At 53.4% G+C, this 17,951-nt stretch overlaps 5 protein-coding genes across 5 annotated transcripts; 1 reads left to right on the top strand and 4 right to left on the bottom strand.

Moving 5' to 3' along the window:
• Window positions 1-521: 521 nt before the first annotated feature.
• On the top strand, window positions 522-5,384 carry B0H65DRAFT_551835 (uncharacterized protein; the record flags this gene model as incomplete). The annotated part of the gene is made up of 2 exons (XM_062829849.1): window positions 522-4,299; window positions 4,357-5,384. 2 exons carry the CDS (start codon window positions 522-524, stop codon window positions 5,382-5,384), a joined length of 4,806 nt encoding a protein of 1,601 aa, XP_062678450.1.
• A 340-nt stretch (window positions 5,385-5,724) lies between these two features.
• On the bottom strand, window positions 5,725-8,208 carry B0H65DRAFT_551834 (uncharacterized protein; the record flags this gene model as incomplete). The annotated part of the gene is made up of 7 exons (XM_062829848.1): window positions 5,725-5,778; window positions 5,845-5,863; window positions 5,982-6,060; window positions 6,202-6,478; window positions 6,508-7,287; window positions 7,391-7,767; window positions 7,827-8,208. 7 exons carry the CDS (start codon window positions 8,206-8,208, stop codon window positions 5,725-5,727), a joined length of 1,968 nt encoding a protein of 655 aa, XP_062678449.1.
• Window positions 8,209-9,327: 1,119 nt separating this feature from the next.
• B0H65DRAFT_289883 (cytochrome P450) lies at window positions 9,328-11,427 on the bottom strand. Its single transcript, XM_062822994.1, has 3 exons — window positions 10,321-11,427; window positions 9,835-10,255; window positions 9,328-9,757 (listed from the first exon to the last, which is right to left on the bottom strand). Exons 1-3 carry the CDS (start codon window positions 11,289-11,291, stop codon window positions 9,575-9,577), a joined length of 1,575 nt encoding a protein of 524 aa, XP_062678448.1. The 5' UTR covers window positions 11,292-11,427; the 3' UTR covers window positions 9,328-9,574.
• A 1,549-nt stretch (window positions 11,428-12,976) lies between these two features.
• B0H65DRAFT_289847 (ribosomal protein L1p/L10e family-domain-containing protein) lies at window positions 12,977-14,832 on the bottom strand. The gene is made up of 3 exons (XM_062822993.1): window positions 14,542-14,832; window positions 13,841-14,476; window positions 12,977-13,767 (listed from the first exon to the last, which is right to left on the bottom strand). Exons 1-3 carry the CDS (start codon window positions 14,605-14,607, stop codon window positions 13,303-13,305), a joined length of 1,167 nt encoding a protein of 388 aa, XP_062678447.1. The 5' UTR covers window positions 14,608-14,832; the 3' UTR covers window positions 12,977-13,302.
• A 633-nt stretch (window positions 14,833-15,465) lies between these two features.
• On the bottom strand, window positions 15,466-17,534 carry B0H65DRAFT_289836 (uncharacterized protein). Its single transcript, XM_062822992.1, has 2 exons — window positions 15,789-17,534; window positions 15,466-15,708 (listed from the first exon to the last, which is right to left on the bottom strand). Exons 1-2 carry the CDS (start codon window positions 17,409-17,411, stop codon window positions 15,676-15,678), a joined length of 1,656 nt encoding a protein of 551 aa, XP_062678446.1. The 5' UTR covers window positions 17,412-17,534; the 3' UTR covers window positions 15,466-15,675.
• Window positions 17,535-17,951: the final 417 nt, after the last annotated feature.

The raw sequence follows: 17,951 nt of genomic DNA, 5'->3' as shown, positions 1-17,951 counted from the left end.
AGCAAAGCGACACTGGGAAAGCATGTACGAGACGTCAAGGCCAACATTATCCCAAAGTCGATGTTGAGGATGCCAAAACTGGTGAACTTGATCTTTCTCTGTTAGTGTTTTGCAAGCCAATATGTGGTAAACGCTAACATCCTGGGCCCAACTGTGCCCCGCATCACGTGCACCAAGATTTTATGCTCCAGCGGATAAGCTACCCCACCATAGCCGATGCAGGAACCAGGAAAGGTAGACCGAGAAGACGTGAAGCATCATACCGGCAGGCTCATCGCCGTTACCATAGCGGTCGTGACAGCCAAGAGGACATGTGATGATTGATGAGTGTTTACACCAAACAACTCTTTTGAATTCTTCTAGACACCACGGATTATGAGTGAACCGAGTGTCATTATTTCCATCTAAACCTCTTTATCGTGCTTATTAAGCTATTCTTGTTGCTTCCCCGCCGTCAGTCGATTCCGGACTCTGAACAACTGAACAACCCAGGTCTCGATAGCCCACTACTCACAGCCGCCATGAAGAAAGGAGGATTTGGTTCCGGCGGTTTTGGCGCCTTCTCGTCGTCGACAGCATCGCTATCCTACGTGGCTCCGCCTCCCGACCTCTCCAACGTCCCCCAAGACTTCATCGTGCCCTTCAAGAACCTCCTCAAGCGAGACAGCACAACAAAGTCCAAGGCCCTCGAAGAGATAATAGCATGCGTCAAGAAGTCCGACCAGCCCGTCGACGACTCCGTCATAGACGTCTGGGCTCAACTCTACCCCCGTGCCGCCATCGATAACAACCGCCGTGTCCGAGAACTCTCCCACAACCTCCTCCTCGAGCTCGTCAAGTCAGCCAAGAAACGCATTGAAAAGACGCTACCCAAGCTTGTCGGCCCATGGGTTGCTGGCACTTTCGACAAGGACAAGGGCGTCGCCCGCGCTGCTCTCCAAGTCTCGGCTCACATTCTCGACTCGGACCAAAAGAAGGCAAAGTTCTGGATCGCATTCCAGGGGAAGTTCCTAGAATATGCCAACGAGGCCATCCGCGAAACAGCCGACTCTCTTAGTGATGAGAGGACGACATCCAAGGAGGACATGGAGGCGAAATACTACCGCGTGCTCGGAAGTAGTATGGCCATGATCCAGCACCTGTTGCCCACAATCAAGGACGACCAATACCCCGACGAACTGAAGCGCTTCTTCGACGCCGATACTCTTTGGACCCTGGCAGCCTCCGAAGATACGTCCGTGCGCCGCGCCTTTTACCAGCTCGTTGCAAGTTACCTCGACAACAAGCCTAGTCTATTGGAACCCAAACTGAAGGATGTCGGCAAGGTACTGGTGGCCGAAAGCCCCAAGAAGGATCAGAGGGGCTCAGCCGTGGATCTCTTCAGGGCATTGATCAGCGTCACAAAATGTTTCCCCAAGGTATGGGGCAGCAAGAGCCCCCTGGACCGCCTAAGGCCTCTGGTCCAGAAGGGTTCTCAGGGAGGGTCGGATGAGTACTGGGCAGAGCTGGATCAGTTGCTTGCCATTTTGCCAACATCTTCCCCAGATTACGCTGCGAATGCCTCGGCGTTCCTCAAGTCCATGAGAACTGCCATTACGAGCCGTGAGGAACGGCGTCAAAATACCCCGTCTGCTTGGGCCTGTTATCTCAACACTGTCGATCGTATTACCGCGGGCTCTACGCCAAGCCCGGAATTCCTTCAGGAAAACCTGTACCCGTTAACTCGGGAATATTTGCATCCTTCTACAGAAACATCGGCGTGGGCTTATGCGCAGCCTCCACACTTGTTCAAGGCATGGAAAATTGTGCCATATACAACAAGCGAGGAAGTGCGGACATCAGCAAAGGAGGAATGGCAGAAGCTTGGTGACGACTTTGCCACCGGTCTTTCCAACTCTCTCCCTGAAGTTGACCCCGATTATGAAAAGTCTCAGTTGGAGCTGGCAGCCCAAGGTGAACGCTGGTTTACTCTAGTACAAGGTTTCTTGAGGGGGGCACCCAGCCAACAGAGCTTCGATGGGGATGCTGATCTTCCGAGTGTGGTCGCTTCGACCTCGAGCAAACTGTTGGAAAGTGCACAGGATCTGCTTTCCAGGCGAAACTACAAGCCTTTTTGCGCTGCGGCTGTTCTAAAGGCCGCCTTCACCAAGGCTCCAGGCCTGTGCTCCAAGACCGATTTGATCAACAAGGTTTTCCCACTCGACGACCAAGAAGCTTTCGACAAGCTCGTCGTGTCTCGATCACTCCCATATCTGGCACCTTGCCTGGCTGCCGTTACTCAGGATCAGCCTGACTTCTCCGAGAAAGTCTGGGCAAAGCTTATCGATGCTGCATTAAGTCGTGGCTTTCCCTCCGGTGCGCCAATCGTCAAGGAACTGGTGTCTGTCCCTCTTCCTCAGGCGGTTGCGCAGAAGAGCGAATCACTGCAAAGTTTCATCGTCGAAGCCTGGCAGGACTTTGCCAAGGAGGAGCCTTCGTCTACCGTTGTGGAACAACTTTGCAGAGCCAGTATTTCTCATGCTATTGTGGATGACAATGCGCTACAGTCTCTCGCTAGCTCCTTTGCGCAGGATATCGGTGTATCTGGAAAATATGATCCAGAGTTCAAGGCTCTCGATCTGTTACTTCGCAACAAGTCTGCCCTGTTCACAGATGCCCCTGTTGATTTGTTCACAAAGCTCTTGTCTTTGGAGGAAACAGCAGACTCCGAAAGAACAATGAAGGCTGCGGCCACAAGGTCTCTTATCCAGAAACAGTATGGTGGGAACAAGCTGTGGCTTGAAGTCATTCGCCGTAGCTTGGCTGATGCCGAACCATCTTCTCTTGATATCGGCACCTTGGTCCGCCATGCCAAGGAGATTCTGAGCTCTGGTGTTCCGTTGGCTGACATTCTCCCATCAGCGAAAATGTGGAACACCGAGCTCTATAGCTTTTTGCGGGATACCCCAGATCCTTCCCTGTCCATTACCAGTAGCTTTGGTGGTGCCTATTTCCTGGCGACAGAGGGCGAGGGTAGCACCCCAACGACCCTGAAAAGGGATCGTCAGGGCCGGTCAATTCCCGCGAGGATGGCCGTATACACCACCCAACTCCTCACTGATGTAGACCTGGAAAACCTCCCGGTCGACCTCCTGGAGCTTATCTTCCTGACTGCTGTTCTTGCTAATGACGACTTGACCGTCATGAAGGAGAATGGACTATGGAGCTTGCGTGCCGCTGAGGACACCAGAACAGAAAGATCTGATGAGATCCAGTCCTTCCTGGATCTAGGCACAGCGCTTCTTGCCCGAGTAGCCGGGGCTTCGGCGGCCTGGAAAGATGGTGATCTTAACGGAAACAGCTTGGCGGAAACCCTCATTCAGTCCCTACTCCAGCAGGCTGTGGACTTGAGTTCCAGGGCACTGTACGCATCCAAGGTCCTCACCGAACTGTTCCAGGCTCTTGTGAGCGTGCATGGCTACCCTGTCCCCGGCGCCAAATTCGACGAATGGTTTACCAAGCTTGGTATTATGAAGGCCACGCCGCAGACCATCTTTGCCGCTATCGCCTTCCTTACTGGGTTCGACGAAGGACTTGCTTCATCCAGAGCTGTCGCGAATCTTTACAACCGTCTTGTGTCTGACATTGTAGGATGCTTCCCATCATCACCGAAGACCCTGTACAATGTGGTCCTCCTGAACATCTGCCTTTCGGTCTACCCTCCGGCAAAGACGCCGGTTGAGCAGCGCAAACTCGTCTTCGCTCTTAAGCAGTTCACTACGTGGGTGCAAACTTCCGACGAGATGACCTTTGGCCTTACTGCCGAGGTATGCAAGGGTATCCACCGCATCCTGCCCAATGTCGCCCAGGTGTACGGACCGTACTGGCGGGAAGCCGTCGATTACTGCCTCTTGTTGTGGGAGAAGGCCAGGAACGATACCCCTCAGCGATGGCCCGCCTACGTCTTGCCCTCCATTAGGCTTATATCAGCGATGGAGGCTCTGGAGGATCCTAACGATGACCTCGTTGAGGCCTTGGAAGAGACCGCACTTGACCGGTCCAAGGCACTTATTCGGCTGCTCGAGTTGCCACATGATGTGGTTAATACGGCTCGCCAAATTCTCGATGAGACGCTCTGCAGAGTAGTCCAGAAGATTCCCCTGAAGCACCTCACATCTGAGAAGGACTTGTTGACCAACCTTTACGGGTTGTTGTCTTCCTGTTCACGGGACGTTCAGACTGCTGCCTTCGGTCTGCTGCACCGGGCCCTACCTGCCCAGCAAGAAGAGGAAGTCCTGGAGACTCTTCTGGAAGAAAAGGGTATGTCATTCTGTCGTGTTCTGCTTACCAGTTGCCATGTATGCTGACTTCTAGCAGTCGCCAAACTCCCCGATGAGCTTCTCTCCCTCATCCAGTCTGTCCCGGCATTAGAGAAGTACACTGATGAGGAGCTTGCCGGTTTCCCCGTCGATATTCGCTCCTACCTCCTTGGCTGGCACCTCGTTTTTGATGCGTACAACCAGGCTCCCCTTCAAGTCCGCAAGCAGTACACGGAATCCCTCAAAGCCGACAACTCGCTTAATGCTTTGCTCGAGCTAATGTTCGACGTCCTTGGCCACTCCACCGGTCAGGCGCTGAACCTCGATAAGAACACTTTCAGCGTGGATCACATCCGCTCCTACGACGTCAGCCAGTCCGAAGAGGGAACCCCAGAGCGCGACATGCAGTGGCTGCTCGTCCACCTCTTCTATCTCTCGCTCAAATTCCTCCCCGGCCTCGTCAAGTCATGGTACCTCGACCTGCGCAGCAAGCAGACCAAGATCGCCCTCGACTCCTGGATGGCCAAGTACTACGCCCCGCTCCTGATCTCGGACGCCCTCGACGAAGTCAACGACTGGGCCTCCTCGCAAGAAGCTCCCCAAGAAGACGAGAAGGAGCTCCGCGTGCGTGTCAACCGCACCGCCAAGGAGGTCTCTGCCGGCTACGAGATCGACGAGGAGTTCGCCTCCATCGCCATCAAGATCCCCGCCGGCTACCCGCTCGAGTCAGTCGAGGTCATCGGCGAGAACCGCGTTGCCGTCAACGAGAAGAAGTGGCAGAGCTGGGTGCGCGCCACGCAGGGCGTCATAACGTTCGCCAACGGCAGCATCACGGACGGCCTGGCCGCCTTCAGGAGAAACATTATCGGTGCGCTCAAGGGCCATACCGAGTGCCCTATTTGCTACGCGGTCGTGTCGGCGGATAAGAAACTGCCCGATAAGAGGTGCGGCACATGCAATAACTTGTTCCACAGGTTGTGCCTGTACAAGTGGTTCCAGAACAGTAACAAGAATACGTGCCCGTTGTGCCGGAACCCGATTGATTATTTGGGGAGTTCGACGAGGAGGGGTGGAGGTGGTGATTAAGGGGAAGGGGGTTAGCAGTTACTGTGTGTATGCCACCAGCGCCTTTTTGGGTTGTTGAAAGCGCATTTGTTTGTTCTAGGTTAGGTTATAGCTGAATAGCGGATAGGAAAAAGTGGTTTTCAAGTATGAAATGGTTCAACTCGAGTAGATTAGGGGTACCCGGCATCTCAAACAGTTGGCCATCAACAACAACATTCTGTCACTGATAGAAGTTTGTAAAGAACCGAAATTTGGTTTCAACTCGTTTTATTGCAACACTATTCTCAACCCCATCATATCTTCTCTCTAGCGGACTTTCCCACGATCAAGCCATTTCCATAACTCCTCCCTACTCTCCTCCCTAGAACGCCCTTGTACATACCCAGTATCCCGGCCAGAGGTTATCGCAGTCGATCTGTTTTCACAAGGACATCAATCAGCACACAGAACAACAACAAAAGAGGTCTCTTGTTTTACTTACCCCTGGGTTAAGTTTGTAGCTTCGCGAAAGATTTCAATGTTAGTGTTCGTCGTTGTTAACTCTTCAGGGAGTGGGGGTGAAAAAAGACGGGGAAAAAGACGGAAAAAGAAGAAGAAGAAAAAATTGTTCAAACTCACAAATCCAACAACAACAACCCATTTCTGTTAGCGATATCCCTGCAGCTGTCGTCGTTGGTGATCTTGTCGTATGCCTTGCCTAAAGTTTGCGGGCATCAATAATTTTCAAGTCAGCTTAACGGTCCAGTCCTTCAAAACCCCAGGAAAACGGGGACTAAAAAAAAAGGGAAACAACAACAACGGACGGGCTCAACTAACAAGTCTTTGAAGTCCCCGGTACCACCGGCCCCGGCGCATTTCCATTTCCATTTCCTCCACCACCCGGTATCGTCGTCACCGTCGCCGTCGTGGTACTCGTCACCGTCGCCGTCACCGTAGCTGTAATCACTTGACCCGGTTTCGTGACCGTAGCGGTAGTCGTAATAGCAGGCGGCGTCTTGGTGTCCGTCACTGTCTTGGTAGCCGTAGCCGTAGCCGTAGCCGTAGCCGTAGCCGTAGCCGTCGCGGTAGCGGTAGCGGTAGTATAGATAATACTCGTCAAAGTATCGATACTCGTACTAGTACTAGTGCTAGTAACCTGCGTCACCCTCGTGCTCGTTGTCGTAGACGTCAAAGTCTCGGTTTCCGTCTCCGTCACAATAGTAGTAAGCGTAGCGATTGAATAGCTGTAGGTTGTTGAGGTGGCTGTTACTGTTGCTGTTGCTGTTGCTGTTGCTGTTGCTGTTGCTGTTGCTGTTGCTGTTGCTGTTGCTGTTGCTGTTGCTGTTGCTGTTGCTGTTACTTGCTTTGTGTTGGTGATGTAGACTGGTACCGTTAAAGTGGCGGTTACTGGCTTCGTTTGGGTTTGGGTTTGCGTTTGCGTGACATAGACGGGAACTTGAACGGTGGTGGTGAGGGTGTTGATTTTTGTGAGGGTCACGGTGGCGGTGGCGGTTGTGTCGATTATGTTGGTCGAGGTCGAGGTGGTGAGGATTACGGAGGTGCGGGTTATGCCGGTGTAGGAGGTTGCTGTTACTGTGAAGGTTGCGGTTGCGGTGATGGGGATGGTGTTGGTTGCTGTTGCTGTTGCTGTTGCTGTAGCTGTTGCGGTGGTTGTGATTAATGTGGTGACGGTGACGGGTACCGTAGCGGTAATGGGTACGGTGTTGGTTACGTTGACGATATTTGTCGAGGTTGTCACTATTACCGAGGTGCGGATAACCCTCGTGGTAGCTGTAGCTGTAGCTGTAGTTGTAGCTGTCGAAGTGGTTATGGTTGTGAGCGTGATCGTAGCCGTAGCCGTAGCAGTAACAGGCACGGTAGCCGTAATAGGCACGGTATTCGTCACATTAACAACATTCGTCGACGTCGTCAAGATCACGGAGGTCTGAGTAACCCCGGTACTAGTAGCCGTCCTTGTCAACGTTGAAGTAGCCGTAGCAGTCACGGTAGCCGGAACCGTGTTAGTGATGCTGACAATATTCGTCGACGTCGTCAAGATCACCGACGTCTGCGTGATAGCAGTAGTCGCCGTAGCCGTAGTCGTGATCGTCGCCGTAACACTTCCGGTAGCAGTAACAATCGACGTAGCCGTTGCCGTGGCAGTCACCGTCCTCGTAGCCGTCGTCCCACCCGCAGTAGTCGTAACCACCGACGTAGCCGTAGCCGTAGCTGTGATCGTAGCCGTAGCCGTTGCCGTAGCCGAAATCGTCGCAGTCGCCGTCGTAACAGACGTCGCCGTCCTCGTAGTCACCGAGATGTACGAAGCAGTACTCGTAGTCGTCACCGTCACCGTCCCGCAAGGCTCCCCGGGCCCGGTGGTGGGGGGTGGTGAAGTGACGGGCGGCGCCGTTGAGGTTGACGAAGACTCCACACCGCATATCCCGAAATCCGGTTGACACCCGGCCCGGCAATAATCGGCCGTACCCCCGCAGAACCCGTGCTCCGAGCAGCAGTTGCCGAAGCGGGATCCAACACACGTCACCCCGTTCCCACATGTGCCATCGGTACTAACGGACTTGTCTGGGCCCGTCGGCGAAGGCGGGTCAGCGGTGCCAGTGGCCGTTCGTCCGTCCACGCAGTAGTCGTACCCCACCGTGAGTTGTGAGCAGCTGGTTATGCTGGGGTTGGACTGGAGGAACTGGGAGACGGTTATCCCGTTAGCAGCGGCGATGGTGGCACAAGTATCTCCGGTCTTGGCTTTGACTGTTCGGTTGCATGTTGTTGTTTGGGCCGAAACACTGTGGTGGGAGATCGTCACCAGCAGGGTCACAAGTAGTACCCTTAGCAAGATGAAAAAGGGACCCATGGTGGCGGCGGGAGTCGAAGGGAAGGACCAGTGGGTGTGTCGTAGGTTTAATTGCCGAAGCTCTCGTCCCCTCGATTGTTAGTGGTGATCCCTCACTCTATCTGAAGCCGTGAGAATAAACTCCTCTCCAAGCACGCTACACAGAAGTATGCCGGGTTGATCATTGCCATACTGGCTTGGGGATTATCACTTATATATTGCTCGCATTATGTCCACCAGTGCCTCCTACGTCGATCGAGCCGGAAAGCTAGTCGCAGCACGCGATTTCATGGTCTGGATTCACCGGCTTTGGACCATGGCTTTCGTCTGCTCGCTACCTGAATTGCCAGTCCCGCCGATGGAACAGGAACTACGAACTGGAGCAACCATCGTCGGACTTGGACGACTTCTCAAGGTGCTATTTTGTGGGCTGGGAAACGCAAGTCCGTAAGGAGATGGAAGCGTCCAAGTCGGAATGGTAACCGACGCTTGTTACACTGAGTTGTCGCCATTGTTGCTATGGAAGCCGTAAGATGGTTCCATTTCCATTCAAGAATTGAAAAATCGATATTTTTGGTAGATTTCAGATTTCCAGAGTGAGCTTGGCCACAATGGTGTTGGACGGAGTTGAGAATATGGATAAACTCAAGCTTTGGAGGATCCCATTCGCGGATGTCACCACTCGCTTCCTCCCGTCCTCGTTTATCTTGATTGCTTATACATCCACAGGCTAATACAGGGTTGTAACGATCTGTTACTTTTCGAAGGCTCGACCTAGTAAGGGAATTAATTGTTCGGTAAGTGGTCTGGAAGTTCACGTGGAGTTGACTGGAATCCAACAAGTACGTTACCAAGGTGCGGCAAGTGTTGTGCCTGGGAAAAGATCCCGGTAACTGGAACGTTGCTAGTGTTCTTGCTTTCTAGATGTTACCAGACGTGTACAATCCAGCCCTGGTTTGTTTGTTAGTCTGGTACAAAAAACGGCAACTTTGCTGGATATAGGAAAGCGTTCGGCTTTCTATTAGCTAATTACCGTAGACCGATATCTTCTAGTTTTAAAGGCCTTGAGGGAAATAGAGAAAGGCATAATAGGACACCCATAAGAGGCTTCTGTGGCGTCCTAAGCCCTTGCCATTGTCCCATATCGCTTCAAACGAAGGACGGTTCCTCTCCAAAGGCCAATGAGAGCTCCAAAACTCCCCTGTTCAACCTATGATCGAAGAACCAAACTAACAAACAAACCAGTATTGAATTGTACGGCAAGTGAAGAAACGGGGAAGAAAAAGCTGCCAAAGGAGTAATGGTAGACTCAACACCGTAGAAATCACACCAACATCAACCAAAACAGACAATGGACGGACACTCACACCAAACTCTCAGAAACTCTTCACGCCCTACGCACAAAAACCTCCAACCCACTCTGCACGACAAAGAACGACGCATTAGCCTTCAACTCCCTCCCCGGGTGCGCCAACTCGAACCTATAATCCCTCAACAACCGCGGAACAACCTTGTTGATCTCCAACAGCGCCAAGTTCCTTCCAATACAGAGATGACTTCCACCACCGAACTGTTGTGTTTATCATGATTATTAGCCTCTTTCTCTCTCTCCATTCAGCGTCACCGGGCGGAATGTACTGTACTCACCTGAAACATATACCTCTCCATCCTCCTCGCCTCCTCTTCGCTCTCCAACCACCTCTCCGGCCTCCACTCATCCGCATCCTTCCCAAACGTCACCTTATCACGATGTAGCACCCACCCGTTAGCAGCGATGCTCGTGCCTCCGGGGAAGAAGTGCCCATCCAGCTCTGCGCCCTCTGGAGGTACAAGCCGGGTGATGTTCAGTCCCACAGCGGGACGCACGCGCATGGCTTCTTTGAGACAGGCTTGCAGGTAAGGCAAGGTTTGGGCTTGGTTCCAGGTTAGGTTGCCGGTGGCGGGGATGGTACCCGAGGAGACGGCGGATTGGATCTCGTGCAGGATAGACTGGTAGGTGGAGGGGGAGGAGAGGACGTGGTAGAAGAAGGATTGCATTGTTGAGGCGGTGGAGTCGGAGCCGGCGAAGCTGTTGTCACGAAAGATTAGTGACTGTGTCTTTGACGAGCAGAAAGTAAGGTAGTCAGCACTCACATAGCACCATGCGCAACAGCAAAGACATCCCCCACCCCAAACCTCTCCGGGTCCTTCAAATGCCCCAAGATCAAGCTAGCCATCAAATCCTGCCTCGCATCACCAGTCTGCAGCACCGCCGTGTCCTTGTTAAACGGCTGTCTCCTCCCCATCTCCTCGAGCGCCATCCTTGTGATCAGAGCATTCTTAGTGCTCAACCAGGGGATGAACTGCCACAGCGGGTTCCTTCTCAGCAGGTGATCCAGCTCAGGCACCTGCCCCACAATCCCATTGTACGTCTGGGACTTGTCAATCGTCTTGATCGCATTGTCCACATCCCGGCCTTGTTCAAGAAAACCAAAGCTCCTGCTGAAAGCCACCTCCCCAAGCACGTCAAAGGCAAAGTAGTGGAGGTAATCGCCCAGGTCAAACACCCACTTGTGTTGCTGCGCAATGTGCTCGTCGATCTTGCGCGCCAACAGCTCGATGGTGTCGTCGATGAAGGGACTCAGCTGTTGCATGGCAGCCATGCTGTAGGGCACGTTGGCGACTCGCTTCTTTTGGGCGTGGACATCTTCGCGGGTCTCAGTGAAGATGTCGGGGTTCTCGGGCGGTGGGAAGACGCCGTAGAAGGGCGTCTTGAAGAAGCGCTTGCCGGCGCTCAGAAGTGTCCTGGCTGCTTCGGGCGATGCTACCGAGACCTCGTTGGGGGCGATCCTCACGACGGGACCGTATTTCCGATGAAGTTCGATGTGGTCGAGGTGTGTGCGGCCGCTGGCTGTGGAGAGGACCTTCCATAGACGCGAACAGGAGGCTAGGAAGGGACCGGGATATTTGCGTAGTGGTGAGGCGTAGCGTTTGTAGGCGGCACGGATGACGATGGCGGATAGGAGGATGTATAGCCAGTAACTGACGAGCACAGTAGTGGTTGTGCCGATGAGTGCTCGTGTCGGCGACACTTTGCCATCTTTGACCCCTAGCACGACACCCATGGTGAGGATGCTATCCTGAGCCGCCGATGATGAAGGACTTGTCGACAAAAGGAGCTTGGACGGTTTCGATATTTGCTGTCTAACTCGGGAATCGGACTTTCAGTTCTGATGTCACCTAAGACTGTGGTAGTAGTATAACAACTGTTGAAGTTGACTGCTGCTCCTGGTTCTGGGAGCTTATATCACAGGGAAATAGGTAGATGGCATGACTGGTTGCACACAGAGAGGTAGGATGAGATCATAGAATACCGCTATCCGGGTATCTAGAGGGGCTCATATGGTTATATGGGAGGCCGGTAACCATCCCCTCTCACAATCATCGTGATAAACATCTGCCGAAGGAGTAGAGAAGATGGCTGAAGCTTGTGCCAAGGGCGGGTGGTTAGACGAACCATTAGACGAACCACCCAGCGCCCCGAACCGACACTTTGTCACACCTGTCATTCTGTCATTGGTAACCGTTAATTGAAAGTCTTGATATCATATGAGGTTAGTCGATCAGCCCTCGGGGAGGAGAGAAGGCGGGGAGTTGGGGTGGTTCCATCAGACAACAAAGCATCTCGGCAGTAAAAGTAGACACCGATTATTGTCTGAGAGACTCAGCCCGGGTAGTTGGAGAGGGGAATGCGGAGGTGTTGTCATGGTGATCCTCTGAAGAACAAGCAGCAAGGGAGATGTGATTTGGTAATGGATACCCTCTTGTTGCAGTTCTTCAGTCGTGTAAGTCGAGGTGACACTGCGGTAGTCTCTCACAATACCGAGATGGCCGAAGTACTTGAAACTTGGGAAGTCCTTCCGTGCCGAATTCCGCAACTCCTCTTACGTTTCATCTTCAAGTCGTATCTCAAAGTCAAGAGAAGCGGAGAATGAGTGAGTGACAGATCCAGGCATTGGGAGAGTTGCCTGACAAAGCCTCATCGTCTTCTCCGCAGAAGCTTACGAGAACATGACAATTGGCGTTGAACGGTGTCTTGTGGTTTCTCGGCAGTTGATCTGGATGCCCTCCTCTGTAACGACAAAAACAGGCTGAAGTTGGAGAGGCAAGTCGAGATGTACACTGTGTGTGAGGAGAGAGTGACAAGTCGAAGGAAAAGGAAACGAGAATAAGGAAAGTGACAAAGTGGGGCAAGTGTCACTGCCGGACGGAACAATGTCGAAGTGGAGACTCGGACACTGTTTTATGCAGCACAGTGTGACAGTTCTGGGCAGGCGCCACTGTAAATCCGGGGGTGGGGAACAGACTTTTCCCTTTTCAGTATAGGGCGAACCTAAATTATCAACTCGAACTTCTTTCCATCTGGTCAGTTGATACTCTCTGAACAACAAAAAGTCATGCTGAGCAAGTAAGGTACCAGTAGGGGTAGTTACCGGATGTCTTTCTTTTACAGTCGGATATTGTTACCGAGCTGGGTAGGATTACTCCACATCGCGTATCGGAATCCGGAAGACTTGTGATGATGGCGCTGTCGTTCGTCCGTTGTTGAGGTTTCATCCGATCATCAAGACTGTCATGGTGCGATGGGAATCGTTTTCCACCGTACCTTTCTTGACAGGTAAATAAGTCTTTGCTGCGCCGAGATCCCCTTGGACGATTGTATAGAACACAGGGCTCAAGACATATTAAGCCCCAGGCTGCCCATCGACAGAACAGCCACCATGAGAACCGTCATCAAAAGTGTCTGCAACATCCACGCTCGCTCACACAACCATAACCCGCTCGGGAATGAATACAATAAGGATATCTTCTTCAACTAGCCTCCTAGTACATAGAACTAGTAGATACCACCTCCCGTCTTAACTTCCAACCTTCCACAGAGTGTGTGTCTTTGTCTTGTACAACAACTCCAACGAAACCCGAACGTGTGTTTTATGTTTTACCATGGACGCCAAAACGCCAAGCAAATGCCAAGCAACGATTGATTCTTCTCCTCTTGCATGTCGCTTTCAATCAACCCAGTCCAACCAGTCCAGTCCATCAGTCAGTCCCTTCAGATCAGAGTTAAAAAAGATATTAAACCTCAACAGCCTTCTTCGCCGCAGCCTTCTGCTTCCTCAACGTCGCTTTCCGCGTGGCAATCTCCTTGTCGAGCTTGTCGTCGTTGCTCTCGGGAAGAGCGGCGGCAGCAGCAGCCTTCTTGGCCTTCTTCTTCGGCCTGCTCTCGTCCTTAGCACCCTCCTCGGCCTTGGCCTCGGTCTCGTCGTCGGCAGCCTTGCGCTTCTTGCCGATGTTGGCCTTCTCGGGCTCGGCGCCGTCGGCGATGACCTTGCTGTCGTCCAGCCAGAGCTCGTCGGTCTGGTAGAGGGGAAGGGCCGCCGTCTCGGGACCCTTGAGGTAGAAACTCCTGACGTTGCTCCACTTGTGGGGCACGAAGCGCTCGACGAGCTCGTTGACGACCTTCTCGACGTTGGCCACGAGCTTCTCGGCGTCCCAGCTGGCGTAGCCGACCTTGATGGCGGTGTTGGTAGAGGGGCTCAGCTAGAAAATATGGGCGTTAGTCTATGTGTAACATGCACCTTGATGAATAAGTTGCCGAGCGAGTGAAACATACCGAAACGAGCGCCGAGCCAATGGCCTTGCGGATCTCGGCCACAATCTCTGGTGTAGGTCTAGCATTGACGTTCTCAACGGCGTCGCGCTTGGGCTTGGGACCCTTGGGCTTCGCCACCCTCTTGCCGTCAACCTTCTCCCTCTGCTTCATGAACACAACAGGAACGGGGCGCTTGGCGGTGCTCTTGAAGAAAGTCTTGCCCAGGTGCTTGGGGAGACGGTTGACGATTCTGTCGTCGGCAAGGAAGATGTCATGGTCGTTGAACAGCTGGCGCTGGGCCTCGTATGTCTTGAACTTGGCCTTGAGATGGCTGACGTCGATGACGCGGGTGATGCGGTTGCGCAGGTCCTCGGGGAACTCCTCAGAGGCGACAACGTTCTTGTAGTGCCGCTGAGGGTCGGCGACGATGATGCAGATGGTAGACTCGTTATCGGCGTTCAGGGGGTTGGGGAGAACGATCTTGGAGGGTTGCAGGCGGTTCGTGTCGGCGATGTGCTTCTTGGTGGTGAGAGTAAGCCAGATCGGGGTCTCGGCGACGGTCGACTCCTCATCGGCGAGAAGGTTCTTGGAAACGGCAGTAGAGGCGGCGGTGGCCTTCTTGATGTGGGCGAGGAGGGCCTTGGAGGCCTTGGTGATCTGTTGATTTGGAGGGTTAGCAAGTCGGGGAAAAAGCCAATTGCATTGATCCAGAGAACACAAACCTGGTTAGTGTCGACGGGAGAGACGACGGCGTCAGACGCCTTGACAACGGATGTGGACTTGGACATCTTCGTTGGCTGGGGAAGAAGATATCTGTGGGTGGGGTTGGTGTGAATTGAGACGATCGCGATACGAGTCCCAGGTGTTTTTTCTCCCAGAGCGACAGAAGGCACCCTCTGGAAATTTTGGGGAGGTCGGTGCACTGACGCTTATTTTTTTCCTGCTATAAGCTTATCGATAAGCTAGACAGCTGTATGCGATAACGGACGATAAGGCGCCGTCAGGGGCTAACCGCTAAATATGGAAAGTGGGCCCGCGGAAAGTGGGGCACATGTTGCCTGTGATTGTCTGGGCCTTGCGCTATGGCGGCAGACTGCAGCTGCTCTTTCCACGCTGTTGGGTCCAAAGCTTCATTCTCTTTATCATCACATGTGTCGGTGACTTCTTCAAACAGCACCGGCAACAGCCTGACTAGATAGCCATCTTCATTTGGTTTGTAGATGTCTTTTACATCTACAATGCTAGCAGCTACCACTTACACCAGGCCAGATAACCTCAGCCAGATCGATCCTCCCTCATTTCATCATTGTTGCCTGAATTTCCAAGCAGTGATGTAACCTCTCGCTTTTCCAAATGCTCCTTCATGACGTGCCAGCGTATAGCTACACTCTCTCGCCAGCACCAGTTGACCTCCACAGCAGGTCTCGTCTCGAACATTTCCGTTCCGTCCTCTCTCCTCCTTTCTTCTCTTGGGCCAATGGGGCAAACCTACAACACAGACGCTGACGCCTGGTAAACATATATATAAAATCGAACAAAACGACGCCCTGCGCTATGCGGCCTCCCGAAGCATGCAAATACAGATTTTGGGAGACAGAATGTACTCCCCATGACGTGTTAACATGGACAGTGAAAGGGGCTTATGTCGACTTTTTTCTTTTGCAGAAAACACAAACAGACATTCTCCGTGGTAAGACGCCTTAACAACATAATGCCAATAGCGGGATTTGGAGAATGGTACAATGGGTATGGGTAGTAGGGGTAGGGGTAGGGTGTTGGGATGGGTGTTGGGGATGGGGTGTGGTGTTGTGATGGGGGGATGTGATGACGGTGACGGCGCTGATGTGGTGATACAATCAGGGAGTGCGAGGCTTCTTCCAATAGTATTGCTGTTGCAGGTGGACACGACATGTTAACCGATTGATCTTGCATAGCAAACGGTAAGGCGGTAGAGAAGGAAAACGCTTACCTTGTGCTGCTTGCGGCAGGCCCTCAAGCTAGGCTTCCGCAAGCCGTCCGTCACAGCCAGGCGACGGTGCTCATCGGTGTCGAATTCGGGCACATAATAATACTCGCTTTCAAGCGGCTTACCGGCAGCATCCTTGCCCTGGCGTTCGATGATACCGATGCAAGCTGTTGCCTCAATGAGCCTGCGCAATTCATCCTTGGTCACCTGTCTCCGATCATCCGCAGGAAGATTGTTCATAATGGTCGACAAAGGCGTGGATGATAGTCTGGAGAAGGCGAGTTGGTTGATGACATGATTCGAAATGGTTGCTGTCAGTTCCTCGCTGAGGTTGCTGACGGGCGATGGTGAGCGAGGAGCCGGAGTAGGAGAGGCCTTCCGAGCGGCACCTGCTGCGTTCCCGCTTGACGACTTCAGAGGCTTCGGGGTGACACTACCAGCCCGCTCCTCATCGGAGCTGCCACTGTAGTCGCGGTCGGGAGTACGAGCTCTCGGAGGTGAAGTAGCTGTGGTGAAAGATTCGAGACGGCTGGACAGGTTCTCGCCGCAGGGACCAAACGAAGGTATGATGGGGTCATTCTCCTCATCCGGATCTTGGTCGGCGTAATCCTCATCTGATCGCGGATCGCTCAAGTCACTCGACATGGAAAAACTCTGGTCCACGATGGTGATGAAGGTAGCATCTCCCCTGCCAGTATCTGTCAGCTTGGGCAGTTCCTGCTCATCCTCCTCCTCGTCCTCATAGATCTCAACGGCGGCACCATCATCATCGTTGTCGGACAGCAAGTCGTCCAGGTCGGCCTTTGAAGTCGATCCGTTGGCGGGTGTGGGTGACTCGGGGCTGCTGATACGTCTCGGTCGTCGAATGGGGCTGCCCTCGTCCGAGTCGGAGCCTGGTCGCCGGCCACGTCGCATTGGCCTCGGTGTCTCATCCCACGAAGAATCGCTCAAGGGGGCTGACGAGTCCCGATCCTTCTCCCGCGGCGGCCACTGCACGAGGACCCTGGTGTCATGAACATCGATCATAATCTCCGCACCCTCGGTTTCCGAAGTGAACGAATCGCCTTTTGCCAGCTCCCATGTCTGCCCTTGACAATGCAGCTTCAGACCGTTCCAACCCGTACACGTAATCTCGACCTTGTTGGGCTCAAGCGCTTCGGTGGCGGGGATATACCGAGCGTGAACATGAACTCTGCTGACCAGTCTGTTTGACGAGAGTTGATAGTGAGACGAGTTGCTGGACCTTCCCATGAGAAGAGTCTCCCCATTCTCGTTCAAAACCACGGCGCGTACGTCGGAAAGGGGGGCGCGTTCCGACACGGTCGACAAGGTCCTTTGAAGGCCGGGGCGGGGGGCCATATATGGGGCGGCATATCCATAGTTGTATCCGACGCGTGGAGGGCTTGACGAAAGGATGCCAGTACTCGAGGTCGGGATGGGCGTTGGGTATTTCAGAAAGGCATTGGACGTGGCCTGCCGCTTCGAAGGCCGAGGCAGACCTGGGGATGAGGACAAAGGCTCAAACGGCGGCAGCAGTGACGGGGCCGGGCGCTTGATGCCTGCTACCGAGGGCAGGGTTGGCTCCATCCCGCTGAAGGTCTTTGTTGCCGATGGCGATGAATCCATGTTGTGGTGATCCTGTCAGGTACTGATCATGACAATTGGCGGGACAGGATGAGGAATTGAGCTCTAGGAGAGGGTGGTGGGAGGTTTTGGTGACCCAGGATCTGAGGTGAGGTTCAGATTGGAGAGGCGCTTCCAAGGTCGCGTTCTCCACGTCCAGATCGCGTCCGATGTGCGGTCTTTTCCCCCTCCGCTACAGCTGCCGTCCACTGCCGTCCAGCTGCCTACTTCCTGGCTTGGATTGGGCCACTAAGTCTCTTGTCTCCGCGGTCTGTTTACCTGCAACAAGGGACAAGAAAGAGGGTCTAAAAACAGAGCTGGAAAAGGAAGAGAAAGCCAAGGGACGGGATTCGTCAAGAAGCCAAAAGACGGGGTTCTGCGAATCAAGACAACGCTTTGCAAATCTGGCCTGTCTTCTATGATGGACCAGACAAGCGAAGCCAGGGCAAAGGAAATACTGTAGCCAAGGGAGTGGGGATGAGTAAAGTATTTAAAAAGGCGATATGCACCATCTGGATTTCGCGAAAGGCCGCGCCCGTGCCT

Source organism: Neurospora tetraspora, assembly GCF_033439725.1.
Source record: "Neurospora tetraspora strain CBS 560.94 chromosome Unknown B0H65scaffold_7, whole genome shotgun sequence".
NCBI lineage: Eukaryota > Fungi > Ascomycota > Sordariomycetes > Sordariales > Sordariaceae > Neurospora > Neurospora tetraspora.
Note: the sequence above shows the minus strand (reverse complement) of the source record. Positions and strands in the feature narration are given on the sequence as shown.

Excerpts from the sequence above, each read along its gene's own strand:
- B0H65DRAFT_289883 (XM_062822994.1), bottom strand. The coding sequence starts at position 11,291 with ATGGGTGTCGTGCTAGGGGTCAAAGATGGCAAAGTGTCGCCGACACGA. Across the intron at positions 10,256-10,320 it reads GCTGTTGCGCATGGTGCTAT|CTTCGCCGGCTCCGACTCCA; the intron begins GTGAGTGCTGAC and ends TCGTGACAACAG. Across the intron at positions 9,758-9,834 it reads TGGAGAGGTATATGTTTCAG|TTCGGTGGTGGAAGTCATCT; the intron begins GTGAGTACAGTA and ends TAAACACAACAG.
- B0H65DRAFT_289847 (XM_062822993.1), bottom strand. The coding sequence starts at position 14,607 with ATGTCCAAGTCCACATCCGTTGTCAAGGCGTCTGACGCCGTCGTCTCT. Across the intron at positions 14,477-14,541 it reads CTCCCGTCGACACTAACCAG|ATCACCAAGGCCTCCAAGGC; the intron begins GTTTGTGTTCTC and ends CCAAATCAACAG. Across the intron at positions 13,768-13,840 it reads TTGGCTCGGCGCTCGTTTCG|CTGAGCCCCTCTACCAACAC; the intron begins GTATGTTTCACT and ends CATATTTTCTAG.
- B0H65DRAFT_289836 (XM_062822992.1), bottom strand. The coding sequence starts at position 17,411 with ATGGATTCATCGCCATCGGCAACAAAGACCTTCAGCGGGATGGAGCCA. Across the intron at positions 15,709-15,788 it reads CCTGCCGCAAGCAGCACAAG|CAATACTATTGGAAGAAGCC; the intron begins GTAAGCGTTTTC and ends CACCTGCAACAG.